Raw genomic sequence first — 19,036 nt, forward strand, 5'->3', positions numbered from 1 at the left:
CAGCATATCTTATATCATAAGCACATAACATAAGCGTACAACATAAGTATATAACATATATCGGGCTTGTCCCGACATCAGACCGAAACCCGGAACATATAACACATAACATATAAGCTAACATACATCAAGCTTGCCCCGACATCAAACCTAAGCCCGTAACACATAACACATAACATGCATGAATCACAAAGACATCAAGCATACATATACACCTCTTAGGACCACCCCGATATCAGACCAAAGTCCGGAACACATAATCTGCATCGGGCTACCCCCGGCATCAGACCGAAGTTTGGCATATGCTAACATACATAAATGGGTCGGAATTGGTGCATTCGACCCGTTCCTACTGAAGGAAAACTCACCTCTCAATCTGGTTGCTGATATCTCAAGTGAGGAAACTTTGATGGTTGCTCCAACGACTCCCCGGCTATACATTTACAAAATAATTTAGTCAAAAACTAAAAATCCTTCTAAGGGTAAAATGACCATTTTACCCCTACTCAAAGTCAACGCTTTGGTCAAAGTCAACATTATGGGTTGACCAACTCGTCGAGCTCTTTAACTTAGAAATCCTGGAATCGCGACTCAACTCGTCGAGTCGTTCCTCCGACTCATCGAGTCCTATCGAGCTACTCATAGTCGCGATTTGGCAAATCAACTCATCGAGTCCCTTTAAAGACTCGTCGAGTTCTACCTTAAAATGGAACGGGACAACACAACTCGACTCGTCGAGTTCCCTTATGGACTCGGCAAGTCCCTCTATCTGTTAAGCCATCTTAACAGATTAATCCCCGATTCTCTAGATCCAAAGTCCATACTTCGCTTGTTCACTGGAAATTATCATTCTAAGGGTAAAGTTTCTAACTTAACCCGTTGATACCCCTTCTTGAAGGGTTTAGCTAAAACCCTAATTCTTTTCGGAAATAGATCTTGTCTAAAAAGCCTTACTATCCCAAACCAAAGCATGAAAACCTAGATCTAGGGTCTAGATACCAAATGAACACGTAAAGTCTCGAGCTTGCTTCCATACATGGCCTTTTGGGCTCCAAAAGGCCATAATGGCATCCTTAAATCTTGCATGGGGATCTAATGACATAAAATTTGCACCTTTATGTCATTCCAACCCTTTAAGGTCTTGGATCTGGGAGATTACCCTCTTGGGTCAATCATTCTCCAAAGGCCATCAATCTTTGACCAAAAACCCACATAAAGAGGACATAAAGAAGATCTAATGAACTACTAGTCAAGATAGAAGCTTGATTACCAGAAAATGTAGCAAATGGAGTGTAGTTCCTGGATCTAATCTTCCCTTCTTGAGCCCTTTATCTTCTTCTTCTATAAGCTTCAAAAACACCAATGTCACTTAAATGACTCATACTCTCAAAGAACACTTTAGGGTTTCGTGGATTAGGGTTTAGGACAAGGAGGCTGGAAATAAGGCCAAGGGGTAGGGGTTAAGGAGCTTAAATAAGGTCCAAAACCTCGGGATTAGGGTTTCATTTTGGTCGAGCTACTCTTCGAGTCGAGGGCTCTCGATTCGTCGAGTAGATAGCTCAAACCCCGCGCATAAACCGCCCTCCACTCGACGAGTTAGGGCCACCGACTCGTCGAGTCCCTCTTTCAAAATAAATAAATAAATGAGTTAATTGCGTACCAGGAACTAGACGTTACAATTCTCCGCCATTTAACTTAGACTTCTTCCTCGAAGTCTGTTGCATCTGGAAACAACTCCGGGTAGTGCTCCCTCATCTCCTCCTCGGGCTACCAAGCCCACTCCGAACCCTTACGGTGCTGGCACTGCACCTCACTAACTCAACCCTCTTGTTCCTCAGCTTCTTCGTCTTGTGATCCAGAATTGCCACTGGTCTCTCAATGTAATTCAGGCTGTCATCAACCTGAATATCCTCTAAGGGTACAATCGCTGACTCATCCACTAAGGACTTCCGTAACTGGGAAACATGGAAAGTATTGTGGATCTGGCTGAGCTCTGCTGGAAGATCCAATCGATACGCTACCTTGCCCACCCAGGCTACAACTCTGAAGGGGCCGATATACCTGGGGCCCAACTTGCCCCGTTTTCGGAACCGGATGACACCTTCAGGAGGACCATGTCACCCACCTGAAACTCCAAATCCGAACGTCGCTTGTCGGTATAGCTCTTCTGCCGACTCTGATCCGCTCTGTGGTCTTGAATACTACCTCAGTACTCCCCATGACCCTCTGATTGACCTCATCCTAATAAAGGCTTTCTAGTATACACATACATGAATATGCCAAAGAGGCATGGCTACCGATATACATTCGCTAGGGAAGAAGAAGAAGAAGAAGAAGAAGAAGAAGAAAGAGAGAGAGAGAGAGAGAGAGAGAGAGAGAGAGAGAGAGAGATAGAGAGAGAAATCCTCCTCTATTCCATGAAGCTTCGTCACCCGCCTTACGCGACGCTACATTTATGCCAATTTGGAGTGAAGTTCATGAGTCAAAAGCCTTGCTAACTCATCCCCACGGGTGCCTTTACAAACCCATGCCACATGACCTAAAAGTTTTATGTAATGATTCTCCATATAGGATGTCCACATGTAATTTATTGTTGACATGGCAAAATATTTTTTTTACAAGACCGAAACTTGTTTTTTTTATCCATGTTTATATTTATAACATCACGCTTTCATTTTCTTATTACAACATTGTACTTCTAATTCTTTTTATTAAGACATTATACTTTGAATAAAATGTATACAAAAAAAAAATATTTTTATGAATAAAACATGTTCACCAGATGCCAATTCACGTTCACATAAATTTAAATATGCTCACAAATTAATGTTTCATCGACACCACATCCTAGTCTGTAATGGCCAACAATGTCAAATTACTACGTGTAAATAAAAAATAATTTGAAAGTAGAATGCTATAATAAGCAAACAAAAATACAATGACATAATAAGGAAAAAATGAAAAGTATGTTGCTACTTTTTTGCATTTAGCTCTAAATTATTATTTCATAGTACAAATTTTATATCGACTATACTCTTAGGTAACCAGATTAATCCATCATTATTATTCCATTGCAAGAATTTCAGGTGCATTGGAAGAGAACATACGAGAGCTATTCAAAAACATACAAAACCACATATTCTATAATTTGAATAATCGAAATCAGATAATCAATGCAATTGCTTCAAAAAGAGAAAAGTTTCACCAACGCACGGAAATATAATATATTATGTGTTTTAGTTAATTTGGCGAGCTAGAAGACCAATCACGCATATCTCAAAAGCAACAATGACGTAGAAACTCAACTTTCATACAACTATACAAGGCTGAGATAGCATCTCAAAAGTTAGCGATGATATTTATCCTTCATCTATGTATACTTTTGTCTACTTCTTCATCTAATCATCTCCATTTTCCATCAAATCACACGTCAGCATTCATAATAAAAGATATATTCACTTTACTTATATAAAATGTCCAATCCAAAATAGTTGTAACAAAGATAAACAGACAAAAAGTTCATATTAAAATCGATGTGAATGCCATCTTATTGATCATTCGAGGAACAAACAATGACTGTTAACAAAATGAGACTTCGTTAAAAGTATAACAATACTATTTAATTTAAAATATTATAAGACAATATTTACTATATTAATTTGTTGTGGAGAAGTTGGTAATTTCGCACTCACCAATGTTTGCCACATTCTGACGAATCTTTGGTGTTTGCTTGCCTTTCGATGGCCATTCCCCACCAAACAATTGCGCCAAAACTTAGCGTTTTTTTGGTGAGAGGGAGATTAATCGGTGAATCTGGTCCTCAATTCTTCTGTATTCTCTTACATGTTCATTTCTCATCTTCCTCCGTATATATGTGTTCCAACTCACACCAACGCAATCCTATCTTGTCCATATCCCTCTTTGTGGTTCTCAAATCTTTAAGATTTCAATTCCCCACAAACCTCTGTTTCTATTACAATCATCTCTCCATATTCGTCAAAAAAGATTCCACTTTTCAAGATTCATGCCTCAAAAGCTAATGGGAATTCACCAATAACTTACATCCGTTTGGTATTTTCCATTCTTTTTACGTTTTTCACTCTTTCTTGTGTCGATTGAATCGAGAATGGGCACTGTCTTTGAATGCCCATCAACATTGTTTTTCGTTATGACTTTCAGGTAGAATCGTTTGAGCTATAGGAGCAAGATTTGCTCAATTTCAACTTTCTTCGATCAATCTCCATCGGGTTTATCAAATAATCTGTAAAGGTATGATTTTTAGGGTTGATAGAAGCATGAACAGTGACGTTATTCTCTTTTTGTTGCATTAAATATCTCAATTTGGTGTTAAATTGATGACATTCCGAAAAGGTAAAGTTTAAATCTTGAAGTTGTATGAACAAAAATTGGTTACCCAATTCGATAAATTTACAGATGGGTGACGTTGCAAAGGACTTAGCCGCCGGAACGGTAGGAGGTGTAGCCCAGTTGGTGGTCGGACACCCTTTTGATACCATCAAGGTGAAGCTCCAAAGTCAACCGACTCCACCACCGGGTCAACTCCCCCAATACTCCGGCGCCATTGATGCTGTTAAAAAAACCTTGGCAGCTGAAGGTGCAGGAGGTCTATACAAAGGTATGGGAGCCCCACTTGCCACGGTGGCAGTCTTCAATGCGGTGTTGTTCTCAGTTAGGGGAAAAATGGAGGCCATTTTAAGGTCCGAACCCGGTGCATCATTGACTGTGAAACAACAGACCATCGCCGGAGCCGGTGCTGGTTTTGCCGTCTCCTTCTTGGCAACCCCAACCGAGTTAATTAAATGCAGGTCTGTTTACGATGAAGTAAATTAAGCTCTACAAATTTCATGTTAGTTTATGACGCAACCTGTTTCTTGAATTTAGATTACAGGCACAAGGTGCAGGTGCGTCGGTGGCAGAAGGCGGTGCAGCCGCGACGGCGGCGTTGAAGTACAGTGGTCCAATGGACGTGGCTAAGCAAGTGTTAAGGTCTGAAGGAGGGGTAAGAGGTTTATACAAAGGAATGTTTCCCACATTTGCTCGTGAGGTCCCTGGAAACGCCACCATGTTTGGTATCTATGAAGCTCTAAAACAATATCTCGCCGGTGGGACTGATACTTCCGGCTTAGGCAGAGGCTCCCTGATGATGGCCGGAGGGTTAGCCGGAGGTGCGTTTTGGATTTCCGTTTACCCTGCTGATGTCGTCAAGAGTGTGATCCAGATCGATGATTATAAGAACCCTAAATATTCTGGAGCCATTGATGCTTTCAAAAAGATTCTTAAATCTGAAGGAGTTAGCGGTTTGTATAAAGGTTTTGGACCTGCAATGGCACGAAGTGTCCCTGCTAATGCTGCTTGCTTTCTAGCCTATGAAGTCACAAGATCCAGTTTGGGTTAAAAACTTAAAATTAAAACCTATGATTTTTAACATTTATTGTACCAAATTATTTATTAATTTTCTTTTATGCTTCATGGGTTTTTTTCTTGAAATCCAGTGTTATCATGTTTTATGATAACTTGTACCTTGTGCATTAAAACTTGTACACCGCGTATTACAACATCCTTAACATGATTTACCTTTTTACGTTTTTATCTTTTATTTTACATCCCTAAAACAAGGCATGTGCCTAAATAAATTCACATAAACCTTTGATTAATTCTTTTGACTGAGTAATAAACTTTGCCATAAAAAACTCCATGCATTTTGTTGAGTCAACAGATAAAAAAGGGAAAGAGTTACTTTTAAAGTTTATAAATAGATACACATGCATGTGTATTAACAGTTCTACGAGACTGTAAAAAAAAAAATGGTGAAAATGGACGATCAGTTGCAGTCTCACTCCGCACTACCTCTTCTTTCAAAACCGGATCGCATGGATTCTTTCGTGAGCTTGATTTCCACATTTCTCAAATCAAAATTCTATTTTTTTTTTTTTTTGTTTTTTAAATTCGAGAGTTTAATGAAATTCTTTTTGTTACATATGTGTAGATGAAGCATATCAGAAAACATCCTAATTTATCAAGATGGCGATATATTTTTAAATTTGGGAAAAAGAACAGTGAATGTGTTCCATTGAATGAAACGATTGCGGATGTCAACAACAAAAGCTATTTGCTAGATAGGATTGAGTCTCTTGAAGATCGTCTTATTCAGGTAATATTATTTTCTTTTTTCTGATCATAAACAAAAGTGAAAATTTATCTTCTCTTTTGGGGATTATTTCAGCTTTCTTTAGAGATTGAAACACGAAGAACATCACGCACATCGACAACAGCATCAGCAATTCCAGGGACACGGGAATTACCGATTTCTTCATACCCGGTTTTCAACAATCCTAAGCCAAAATGCAAGCGTGTAGCTTCTGATGTTTTACCCATAAGCACTGGTGGTGAATTACAGGTATGTTGAAGGACTTATTGTGTAATTTGATGAAGCAAAAGGGCTTGAAGTGGAATTTCAATATATATGTTTTTTGTATGTATGAACAGAAGAGATCTGAAACACTGAATCCGAAGCAAAAACGGAGGAATGGAAAGAGTAATGTGGAGAATTGTAAGACATTCAAGAATGGGAAGAAAAAAGCTCACAGTTGGCCACACCTAAAGATATTAGGTTGCTAGTGCTTGTTTTATTCTAGTCTTTTGATTTTTTTTTTTGCACCTTTAGTGTTTTATTGTTTGCCTTTTCTACATAAGGAATCATTAAAAGAAAGTTAATGGACTAGTTAATGGTGTTGAAACTTATTTAATAAATTGATACGATACCATTTTTTAAGGCTAAAGAGAAGGGTTAGTTTGGATGGGGTAGAAGTGGAGCAATCTAATTTCAATCAAGTTGACAAATATGATGCCATATGATACTATAATCTAAGGTTTAAGTATTTAATAGCGTTTAGCAAGTGAGACTTGACATAACCGAATAAAATAAGCCTCTTTTAGATAGGGTTTGGTATATACAGAACAATATCGGATGTTGAGTGTGTCAAATACGACTATTTTCTTAAATTTTAATGTCATCCAAAAATCTTCCCTGCCATTGCCCTCTCGTATCGTCTCGTCTCGTTCATAACACACTTTTTCTTAGGTTGATGACATCAGATCTTCCTCCATGGATACCATTTCCTATCATTTGCAACAAATAGCACACTTAAAATTAATAAAACATAACCAATATGACAATTCTTTTTGAATAACTACTGAATATTCAACATTAATGATGCTTAATAAGGTTGTACAAACCTTAACCCGATAGAATCAAAACTAAAGTCCTCAACCCCATCTTATTCATCCTATACCTTTGTCAACAAATATCACACTTATAAAATTAATAAAACATAACCAATACCACAAATTCTTTTTGAATAACTATTGAATATTCAACATTAATGATGCTTAATAAGGTTGTACAAACCTTAACCCGATAGACTCAAAACCAAAATCCTTAATCTCATCTTATTCTTCCCATACCTTTGTATGTCAAACAATGCCACATGAATCAAAACCGACTTTTTCTGAATCTTGTTATGATTTTATATGGAATATCATTCCCGATGACCATAGGAACTTTAATTAAAATGAGTAAAAACGTGAGGGGTTTGTAAAGAATTTTGTTCTAACTTATCTTTGATATGTAGAGCCTTATCGAGTTTTTGAGTTTGTAAGTTGATCCTAAAATTAGAGATACCTTAAGGAGCTTTAGGGTGTGTTCGAAAGACAACTTTTAAAAGCATCTAACTTTTAATTTAACAAAAAAATTGAAAAAAAAGCTTTGTGCGACAGTAGGAACTTTTAGCTTTTAGCTAAAACAAACAACTACTTCAAGTAGCTTTAACAAAAACTGTTTTGTAATTTTATAAATTGACTTAATTACCCTTACTTAAAAATAATGATGTATTTTAGATACACATTTTTATGTATTTTACATGTTTTAAAAGCTTCCGACTATTTTCGTCGAACAATCATATACAAATAAAAGCCACAACTGCCACATACCAACTTTCAATTAGTTTTATCAAACACGCCCTTAGACACTTTGGTAGAACCGCAAAATGTTGATTTGTGGTTGACCACTTCTTTCATAGATGAATGTATAAGTGATTAAGAGGCAACCTCTTAATTTTTCAGATTAAGAGTGTTTGATAGCATAGGAATAAAAGCCTCTTAATTTTGTAAAAGCCTCTTAAACTTTCAGACTTGGGCTTGTATCTGAAAAGAAAAAGAACGCGTCCTTCCCTCTTTTACCCTCTTACGGATTCCAAAACCATACACCCACTTTCAGAACGCCTCTACCAACTCCTCCCTTCTCCGACCATCTTGAGCGCCAATCGCTCCTTCTACCTCCTCCGGTTGCTGACCTCCCTAAATCAACTCCCCTCACGACTTCCGACGCTAAGCTCCAACAACATTGCCCCTTCTTTGACAACATTCACCACCTTCGACAGCCTCCGCTAGCATCGCCAACGACGATGGCCTCATGTTGTAGGTAAGTTTTTTTCCCCTGAAATAGATTCTCTGTAAATAGATCAAATGTTCTTTTCCCTTGAAAAGCGATTCGCATAATTGAAATCGATTCACAACCTCGTCAGTCCTCGATTTTTTATTTTCTGTTATTGACTTTTCTGAGATTGGTTTTCTGAATTGAAATTGATTTCTCCATAACCATGGTTTCCCAACTCTACCCAATTAGTTTGAAGAACATCACAAACTATTACAAGCTGATCACCACGATTGTATAAACATTACATCACACTATTGCTTCACCACCAACCACTTTACTTGGGATATTATGATACATTGCTCCAGGTGAAGATTTATTGTATAGATTTATTTCTGTTTGTAATCTTGTTTATATTCATTTAATTTGGTTATTGATTTATGTTGCAAAATATACGTTTACAAGCTTGAAAAGAATGGAGTTTGATGTGTATAATTATGGGGGTGTATTGCTAGAGCTCATAATCAGAGGAGGTTGAAAAGATTGTAGATGGAGAGGTTTTTTTTGATTTCACATTGAAACCTCGTGGGCTTGTAAAAAAAGAGAGGGTGATGTGGACAAAGAACTCACGTAATGATTAAATTGAACATATTTATTAATTTTGATGTTGTTTTGGTTAATATTGATGTTGTTTTAATGAATTTTGATGTTGTTTTAATGAATTTTGATGTTGTTTATATGATTTTTGATGCTATTTTGGTGGAATTAATACTTATAGTTTTAAAGTGGTAAGGTTGGAAGTACAATGTTGTAATTGGAAAAAAATAATAGAGAAGGTTAAAATGGTCATTTTTGTTATTCAACACAAAAATCCAGAAGTTCCAAACAAACAGCATCTTAAAATTAAGATCTTAAAAATTCAGATCTTGCCAAACAACCCCTAAATGGGATGAAGATGTACAAGTATCACACATGTTTGTTGTATGATGCGATTAAGGTTAAGGAATATGCATAAAGATTTTAGGTGTATATATATATATATATATATATATATATATATATATATATATATATATATATAATATTGCATCATGTTCTGTCCCATTCTAAATTTTCCAAATGATAAGTCCTCTCAAGTACCGTTCAAACCAGTCTCACATATCAAACGCTATATAAGAGAATACATATACAACAACATACCCTATGAATCTCATTAAAAATAGTTAGGGGATTTGGAAGTCGACATTCAAGTCTCCATAGGATGAAGAGTCATTTAAATGACCTTTAACATGTGCACAATGAAAAGTTATATAAGGGGAAAACTAGGAAAAGTACGTTTCAGTTTACAGTAAGAAATAAACATGACTAATTTTTGTAACACTTGATTCATGATTTGGGCATTTTGGCAGATGCACTTACCAAATTATTTATTTGAGGTTTCACGTTTTGGGTTTTTTTAATTGTATCTCCTAATTCCCGATTATGCCTCTCCCATACTAAGATTAGTTGTTTAAAAGTCCAAGGAAATCTAGAAGCGAAGATCGAAGTTTGAAGGAATTAATCGCAAAAATTTGAAAACTAAAAATATGGGAAATTGTTAAGAGGGCACCAGGACTTCTATTTAGAGGGTGTGGATTGCCCATGTCCGTGAGTTGAACAACATTTTATGGTATTAGGGACTATATAAGGTGCATTAACCCCTAGGGTTTGATCACTCTCACCCTCCATCAAACCTAGATCAACCCTAGCCTCCCTTTATGGGATTTGAGCTCACCTTCTCTCCTTTCATCCACTTTTGGTGCTTATTTGAGTGTATTGATGAAGCTTGAAGACGTGACAATCACAAAAATAAATAAATAAATATAAATAAGAATGAAAAAAAATTGTCGCCGATAGCTAAACACTAAAATTAACGAACGTCAAATATAATAGACTTAATATTTAATATTTATCAATCTATGTTAAAAATAAAGGATTATGTGTTCCAATATATAAGGAAAAACATTCAAATCGTACAAAAACTAAAAAAATAATTGTGCAAAAAGTTGTGTTATTTTTTATAAATAATAACATATTCCGAAAATACACGTCGTCCCGATCTCGAAAATATAAAATTCGTAAAAATGTGACTTGTATGGAAAATTTATGACTTTTAGTCTTTTCTAAGTTGTAAAATCAACCGTGCACAAGGATACGCATCGTAAAAAGTAAAGGAAAATCGGTTGAGTTTTAGCCAAAACTACGTAAAAGAGAATCGAAGTACTCCTCGTTACAAAACCGATGATATGAAAAATGTCAAAAATGGAGTCCGTGCGAGAAAGATATGATTCTTGCAAAATCATTTAGGTACACCCCTTATAAAAGTTTGGGCTAAAAATAAAGTTTGAATTAGCCAATTCAATCTAAATAAAAGTTGTAGTATTTGTCGACAGTTACACGTGGATATAAAAAATATATATAAAATGAAGCTCGTATTAGAGAGATGCGATTTTTAGAAGTTTGAAATTCATACCTACCACATGCAGAGCGTTTGGTCGGTAGCGCGGTGCGCCTATGTGGTCCACCAATAATCAAACACGTAGCAATGCATTTCTGGAGCTAGCACTCGAAGGCCCAACACGCCCTCCTTTTCAGAGCCCCTATAAATAGAGCATAAAGCTCTGTTGATTTTGCATAAAAATGAAGCATCTCTCTCAGCAGCCTTCATTCGTTTCTTTAAAGGAATTTCTTTTAATTTGTTTTTTAATCTTTTACCCCCGAGCCTAAAGTAATCCCAAGCATTTGACCGCTTTTCAGCAAGAAAAACATATCGATTAAAGCACGCTACAAAGGTGAGTTCATGATCCCACTTTTACGTTTTTCAAAGTTTTCCGGTGGGTGGGGTTGGGGAGGGGGACCATGTTATTTTACTAAGTTATTGATTTTTTAATTATTATATCAATATTTATTGATGACATGTTCAAAATTTTAGGATAATATTATAACCATTAGTTACTCTGCCCAAATGTTATGGATAGTATTATGTCTGTTTGTTATGCTACCCAAAATTTTATGATAATATTATACCCAGTAGTTATTCTGCCCAAATGTTATAAATAATATTATGTCTTGTCGTTTTTCTACATAAATCCTAAGGATAATATTATGTCTCGTTGTTACTCTGCCTAAATGTTATGGATAATATTATGTCTAGCCGTTTCTTTGGCGAAATCTCCCAGATACCATTCTACCTAAACGTCACTCTGCCCGAATATATTTTTAAAAGTAATTAGAAAATATAATTATATAATTAAATAGAATTAAATAAGCTAAGTAATGGAAAACAAGGTATACTATAAGGCTAAACAAATCAAACTAAAGAAAACAGGTGTTAAATGAGAGAACTATTCATCATTTGGCTAATTAAACTTTAGCTAAACTCCGACCTATAGCATAGTTAAATCTTAAGTGATAACTTTCTAAACTGTTACGACGTCCGATGAAACATTGTGTGTTGGGGGCACAAACATTGTCAAGAACTCGATTATAGGAACTCACTATGGCATTATTCCGCTAACCTTAAAATAATCAAACTACATGTAAGGGGAGTGCCCTAAGGTGGTAATAGTATATACAAATGTTAGATAAAAGGGAAAGCCTTAAACATCATATTATATATATATATATATATATATATATATATATATATATATATATATATATATATATATATATATATATATATATATATATATATGACAGGGGAACGCCTATCATACTAATTATACAACGAACAACAGATAAAGTATGAAAGCTACAGTACCCATAAATAGAATAATACTACTTATGAGTTAAAGGTATCCTAATATTATAAATCAAAATACTTACACAACTAGATAAAGTTATCTATAAATGTATTTTCAAGATATTATATTTAAACCTATGAACTCATCAATATTATATTGACGTTTTGAAAATCACATGTATTTGTAGGAAATCAAGAGAAGGAAGCCGCATACCCGGAATTCAAGATGTGAAGCGAACATCCCTTATGTTGGATTAAGGTTTCCAAGGTCATAATTACATTGGTATACTTTTGTAGTTAAAAACAAAGTCCTTTTCAGGTTCCCTCATGATCATAAATAGCTAGAAATGATATTAGACAGAGATCAACAATTTATTAGATTATTATATGATTGATAAACTAATTGGAAATTATGGGAAAATGATTTGTTAATATATTATGTGATTAATATATTAACTGGAAATTGATAGTTGATTTGTTGGTTTATTATCTGATTAATAAATTAATTTGAGATCAATTGGTAAATAATTGTTTTGTTAATTTATATGATTCATAAATTGATTCATTGTTAATCAGAATTAATCTGGAATTAATTCAAGATTAATTGAAATTAACGGAAGGTGCAAGGGCGAATATTAATTGTTCAATAGTTGAACAAAAGAAACAATTTTGGAACCCTCCATGGTATGTACAGTTTTGGATGGTTTCCTAGGAGTTATGGAAGCCTCTTGATTGCATAAAAAGAAAGGATTTGAATTAAGATTAAATCCATTATTTAATCAATTCAAATCGTGTTTTTCCTGTATGTCACCTAAACTATAAATGGACCCCTTGGCTTGCAATTTTCGTTCTCCATATTATCTATACACATCTTATAAACATCTAGTTTAATTCAAGTAATTATTAATATCTTATAAATGGACACCTTGTTATACATATCTTATAAACATCCAGTTTAATTCAAGTAATTATTAATAAGAATAAAATATGTTCTAATGAAGGTTTAAATTTGAAATCATGACTTGACATGTTAGTTTGTATTGGTGGTTTAGGTTATTCAGATTATAGAGATTGATTTCTTTGATGGAAGACTAAATATAATAAAATTGACTGGTTGATTTCAGGTAAGTTTTTTTACTCATCTTTCAGCACTCTAATTACATGCTTTCAACTTAAAACGATAGAAAATTTATTTTGAATTTTGATACGTTGTCTTTCATTCGTTATCAGTGTGGGGAGTAGATGGCAATACAAAATAATTTATGGGTAGTGCACTATTCATCTTTCTCTTTTCTACTTCTCTCCTTTTTCAACTCATTAGGTAAAAAGCATTTCAAGTCGTTCCTCTTCTTTTTTCTATGCATTCCTTTCATGATTGTATGTTATGATTTATGTATTTCTTTCTGAAATTAGGGCTTTTTTTACAACTTAAAGCTTCATCATATCTTATTCATTGATCTCTACCATTGTGGATACATTCAAAAACTCAGATTTTGCAAAAGAAAGAAAACCCATATTTGTTTTCAAGTAAATTCTGTTATGATTTTGTCTATATTCATGCTTTTGTTGAATGTCTATTATTGTGTTCATCCATGTGTTTTTGTATCCATGTGTGTGAGTGTGATTAATTTTCTGATTTGCACATCTTCAAACAATAACAAGTATTCAATGTGCTGATGGTTATGCGTTGTCTAGTAGGCTTTTAAGGTAAGAAAATGTACTTATCGCACACTACCATTTTCTTTTACAATCTTGATTTTTAATTTCCATTTTTGAAACCAAATTATCCAGGACATCATTCAGGACTACAAAGTATGGTCATGCATGGTTAAGGAACATGGTATGTTTTGGACTTTCTACAAACCCTACAAGAATGGTCTTTTAGATATGGTATTGCTTTTGACTTTTGACTTTGCTTCTTTTTTTTATTATTGTTTGGATTCTAGTGTTAAATTTGGAATGAAATTGAATTTTTTCTTAAATATATGATTTGTGTTCTAGCTTATTGTGTGTGTGTGTTTTTTTTTTAAATTTTATGGATCAAGTTGTATTTCTATGTGTTTAGGAGTATTTTTCTGAAGTAGATAGGATCTGGCTTTGATTATCAATAGAAAGGTGACAAAAAAGTGTTTCCATATTATGTGGTTTTCTTTTGAGATAAGTTACAAAGTTCATGGACAATTGTCAAGGTCATACTATTTTATTATGTTGCATGCTCAATTTCCATTATTGCCATTGTTCCTTTTTCAAATTCCATTCTTTTATTATAAAAGTATCCTTATAGTGTTTTGAGTTGTATGCCACTTTAATGAGAGCAAGATGTTATGTTTGGCAACTTTTGCAACTATGCTTATCTAAGTGTGACTGAATTGAGCCTCTGTTGGAGTTGGTATGTTGTAGCTCCTCTTTTGAACAAATTTCATATTTTCATTTAATCTATAGTTTAATCACAGATTATGTAAGCTTGTTAATGGTGCTATTCGCCACCAATCCATTATTCTGGAGCTCATTCGGTACTCATATCTCAACGAAACACAATCTTTTCACAACAGTTTTTACACATACTACACTTTGATCCATTTTTTCTTGCAAGAAACAATAACAAAAATATAAAACTACTACGACCCATATGAAAACTAATTTGAAGATAATAAAAACTACCTCTTAATTATTGATAAATAATGACAGGTTTTGTGTTTACATGGATTAGAAAACAGTCCTGGACAATATTTCTCTTAAGTTTCTTTCTTTCTTTTTATAGAAAACATTTATTTTTCCATTTATTCTAAGAAAAATATTTTATATTTTTTTTTATATATGTTACCATTATGAGTTCAATTTTTTTATGCTCAGAGGTCAATGGTACCTATACATTCGTGTGCTATTGGGTCACAACATTCTACATTCCTACAATAGGCATCACATTGCTGAGTAAATTACAAATTTGTCCCTGATTTTATGGCTTCTTATATAACTGGAAGTGTATGTCTGAAGCCACATTAGGTAAATGGATTGCTTTGATGTATCTAAAAGTATGTTGAAATATACTAGTGGCGTATATATTACTGATTTTTATTTTCTTTTTAAAAAAATTAAAGATTTTTTTTCATATTCAGACAGTATTTGCAAAAAAAAAAAAAAAAAAAAAATCGCAAAACAACTGTGGTGTCTATTTATGATTATTTATTTGCTTTGGGATGAAGACCTTGGTGCAGAGCACTTTAATCCCGGAAGGTATAATTGGTGCATTTAAGCCATCATTTTTGTCTGTCTTTTTTTTTACTACTTCTTCAACATAACTTATGTCGTGAAATAATACTCTGCCATCATACCTGAATCAAGCATCAACAGTTTTTTGTTTAATACCTTTTTTTTCATACTAAGATATTATGCTTTGAAAAATGTACCCAATTATAACAATGAAGAATGCTTTCACATTTGTATCACATTGTTACAATTGGATAGATTTTTTAAAGTACAATGTTGTAATAGGACGACATGGAGGCATGGTGCACAGTAAACAAATATATGAAAGTACATTTTTGTTTTGTGCATTTAACTGCTACTTTCAATACATTGTTTTCTTGTTGCCCGTGTGTAGTGGTGTTGATTATGATGGCATGTGCGGAATTAGAAAAGATCTAGTGAATCATCATGTCAACTATGAATACATGGAGTAAATAAATATTGTTAAGCTCTCATCAGATCTAGAAAGAACATACAAATGGGTCTTCTAAAAACTTTCTCTATAGTCTAACAATCCAAAATGATCATTACATAAATGAGTGCCACTTACTTCCTTATAAAGGAAAGACAACTCATTACACACATACAAAGGAGTAAAGCACAAATATATCCAAGCGTGACTTTGCACCCTAACACCACGTTGATAAAAATTGTAACAACTTGACATTTAGGTAACTTCATTTTAAACCCTAAGTATGAGAATGTATGTTATTTTATACATTTGATGTGAATTAATTGCAAAATTGAACCAAAATAGCATTTTCATAAATTATGGGAGCTGGGCACATACGCTTGGCATTTCCTAGGAACATTGGGCATAAGTTGCTAGAGTACAAACCCTAATTTTAGGGTTTGGATCCTATTTAAGTATCCTTAAGTGCCAAACCTACCTTCTTTCATCAGCCTTCAACCCAACTTCGTCCCCAAGCAAACCCTAATACATTTTAGAAAATTCTTGAGCTTTTACATGTATTTTGGTAATCTTGAAGGGCAGAGGAAGAAGAGAAGATGGTCTTAGAGGAGTGGAACTCTTTAGATCCAAAATAGCAACATCATTTGGCATCATTTGGAGGTAAAAAGCTCTAAACATGATTAAGAGTTGTTTAGATCTTATTTATTATGAAATGTTGTTCTTTTGGTCCCATAAGCTTGGTATTATGAGTATGGATTACTTAAATTCATGTAAACTGTCCTTTAAGATTTTTTGGAGCATCTAGAAGCATAAAAATGTAACCTTGGTTGTTAGTTTCCTTCCGTGCATGAGTTACAAGATCTTAATGGGTTAAGTAGTTAGGGTTTTTGTGTTTGGGCACTTAATGGCCATGCAAGACCATAAAGTTGGAAACTTTATGGTTAAGGACATTATTTTATGGTTAGGTCTGGATGATGGAAAAAAAAGCTTAAAGATTAAGCTCTTAATGGAAAGGAAAAAGACTTATTCGTGAACGTTGGACGTTCGTGGTTAGCCATCACGTTTTTTGGTCAACTCATGTAAGCTAAGCATACAAGCTGAGTAAACTGGGTGTACTCAGCTGTGTTGATCGAGTTTGAATTTTTGACTTTGACCTGTTTTGACCAAGTTTGACATAAGGGTATTTTGTGTGGTAATTGAGACGGGTTATTATTTCATGAATAGGTTACCGTTTGAGCTGATATTCGGAGTTGTGTCTCATTCAACAATATTTTTCAAACTGAGATGTGAGTTTTCCTCACTGTACTTGTGGGTCGAAGGCACCAAGGCCAGCCCATTGCTTTGATATGATGTTATATACTGATTGATGATATGTTGAGTATGCAATAGATGTGTATGATTATATGATAACTATTGATAGGCTTTAAACCGGTTGATCTATAGGACTACCTATGATTATTATTTGTAAGATTATCTGTCTACATAGTGTGTTTGTTATTTTTTATATCTCGACATGTTATGTTGGGGTTGAGACTATTGCTTTGTGCTATCAGTCAACAGATCGAGGCAATATAACCGGGAGGTTATGGGCCAGGGTATTCCAATCAGCAGGTTGTGGGCCAGGGTAATCCAACCGGGAGGTTGTGGACCTAGTACGTGATATCCAGGGTAATCCAATTGGGAGGTTGTGGGCCAGGGTAATCCAACTGGGAGGTTGTGGACCAAGCATGATGAATTGTTTATGTTATGTATTATATACTTTGGGGGAACTCACTAAGCTTAGGCTTACAGTTTTAGTTTATTGTTTCAGGTACTTCTGATGATCGCAGAAAAACAAAGATGTGATTGTGTACATGTTCCTATTTTTATGATATTGGATCTTGGGAAACACTCTAATTATGTTTATACTTTTGAAACAATGGTTTGGTAAATACTTTATGGTTGAAATGAGTTGTTTTTGAAATTTTTAAATTTTTATGATTTTTGAGATGTTACTCAAATGGTACAAAATTATTTTTTTCTAATTTTGTTCCATTCATATGGGTTTTAATATGATGTATGTAAGTAAAAATATGGTTTGTTATGTTAATCTATTTGGTGCAACAACCAAGAAGGTGGATCTGATAGTAGGAGGCGAGGAGAAGGATAAGGGAAAGTCCTGAGGTTTTATTTGATATTAAACATACAAACATATTCTGAAAATAGCATCCTACTTTCTGAAAATAATATTGTAATAGAAAATAATGAAAGTAGGATGCTATAATACGAAACTTATGTTTCGAATGACTACCTTTAGATCAAAACTGAATTGATGCAGGGCAAACGAAAAGATTTTTGACTTCCTTTATTTTTTATGACTCACAACTTTATAATCACCAACTTACTTTGTGGTTTCTAGAAGATTTCCTCATACAGTGCAAATCGAATGCACCATAAAAAAAAACAATAACCCTTTCGACCCAGGCGAAGTATTGGCCACATCACTACTTAATACGAATATCAATATATAAATTACATAAAGTAACCTTAAAACAACAATTAATCTTTTTAAATAATCATTTATGACCGAACTTGAATTATGGCCAAAAACGAAAAAAAATAGTAATGTTAATAGTTAAAAGTGTAATCAAATAAAAAATAATAGTTAATTTTATTGATACACAAGTTGTGTATAGAGATCATTAAGTAGTCCTGTTCAAATATATCTATATAAAATTAATTTTCATAACATGTATTTATCTCCATAAACTAGTTAAACAAAAGAAGAAATAAAAGATAAAACCTCATAAATGGTCTTTGTGGTTTCTCGAAATCAGGAATATAGTACCTTAGTTTAAAACACCCTATAAATAGTTCCCATTGTTTTCAATTTATATCATCGTTGGTCCCTCACCCACTTAAATCCATAACCGATAGAGATCATTAAGTAGTTATAGTGTCAACCTAAAACACACACCTCAAATTGGTGCACTAGTAGGTTTATGACTCAAATCATCGATCACTATATTGGCCTTCCCGGGATGATAAAAAAATTCCACAATCATAGTCCTCTACTACATCGAGCCACCTCTGCTATATCATATTCAGATTCGGTTGATACATCAATGGTACACCGAACCCTATACAAATAGCGACTCCAAAT

General features: G+C 34.2%; 2 protein-coding genes and 1 long non-coding RNA gene across 11 annotated transcripts; all 3 read left to right on the forward strand.

Moving 5' to 3' along the window:
* The first annotated feature begins 3,896 nt into the window (after positions 1 to 3,896).
* LOC145034585 (mitochondrial carnitine/acylcarnitine carrier-like protein) lies at positions 3,897 to 5,508 on the forward strand. The gene is made up of 4 exons (XM_078983030.1): positions 3,897 to 4,071; positions 4,180 to 4,269; positions 4,435 to 4,826; positions 4,903 to 5,508. The coding sequence occupies exons 3-4, from the start codon at positions 4,435 to 4,437 to the stop codon at positions 5,414 to 5,416; spliced, it is 906 nt and encodes a 301-aa protein (XP_078839156.1). The 5' UTR covers positions 3,897 to 4,071; positions 4,180 to 4,269; the 3' UTR covers positions 5,417 to 5,508.
* A 221-nt stretch (positions 5,509 to 5,729) lies between these two features.
* On the forward strand, positions 5,730 to 6,789 carry MSP2 (microspore-specific promoter 2). The gene is made up of 4 exons (XM_078983031.1): positions 5,730 to 5,903; positions 6,008 to 6,172; positions 6,245 to 6,418; positions 6,508 to 6,789. Exons 1-4 carry the CDS (start codon positions 5,826 to 5,828, stop codon positions 6,637 to 6,639), a joined length of 549 nt encoding a protein of 182 aa, XP_078839157.1. The 5' UTR covers positions 5,730 to 5,825; the 3' UTR covers positions 6,640 to 6,789.
* Positions 6,790 to 11,141: 4,352 nt separating this feature from the next.
* Positions 11,142 to 17,996, forward strand: LOC145034587 (uncharacterized). Of its 9 annotated transcripts, none has more exons than XR_013678130.1 (5): positions 11,142 to 11,283; positions 12,425 to 12,519; positions 13,289 to 13,360; positions 13,467 to 14,126; positions 16,472 to 17,996. It is a non-coding gene; the product is annotated as an uncharacterized LOC145034587 (long non-coding RNA). The 9 variants fall into 9 exon arrangements; XR_013678129.1 differs by having other exon boundaries at positions 12,425 to 12,504; XR_013678123.1 differs by having other exon boundaries at positions 12,425 to 12,504; positions 13,289 to 14,126; positions 16,472 to 17,607; positions 17,705 to 17,994.
* Positions 17,997 to 19,036: the final 1,040 nt, after the last annotated feature.

Source organism: Lactuca saligna, chromosome 3 (genome assembly GCF_052625555.1).
Source record: "Lactuca saligna cultivar CGN05327 chromosome 3, ASM5262555v1, whole genome shotgun sequence".
NCBI classification, from domain to species: domain Eukaryota; kingdom Viridiplantae; phylum Streptophyta; class Magnoliopsida; order Asterales; family Asteraceae; genus Lactuca; species Lactuca saligna.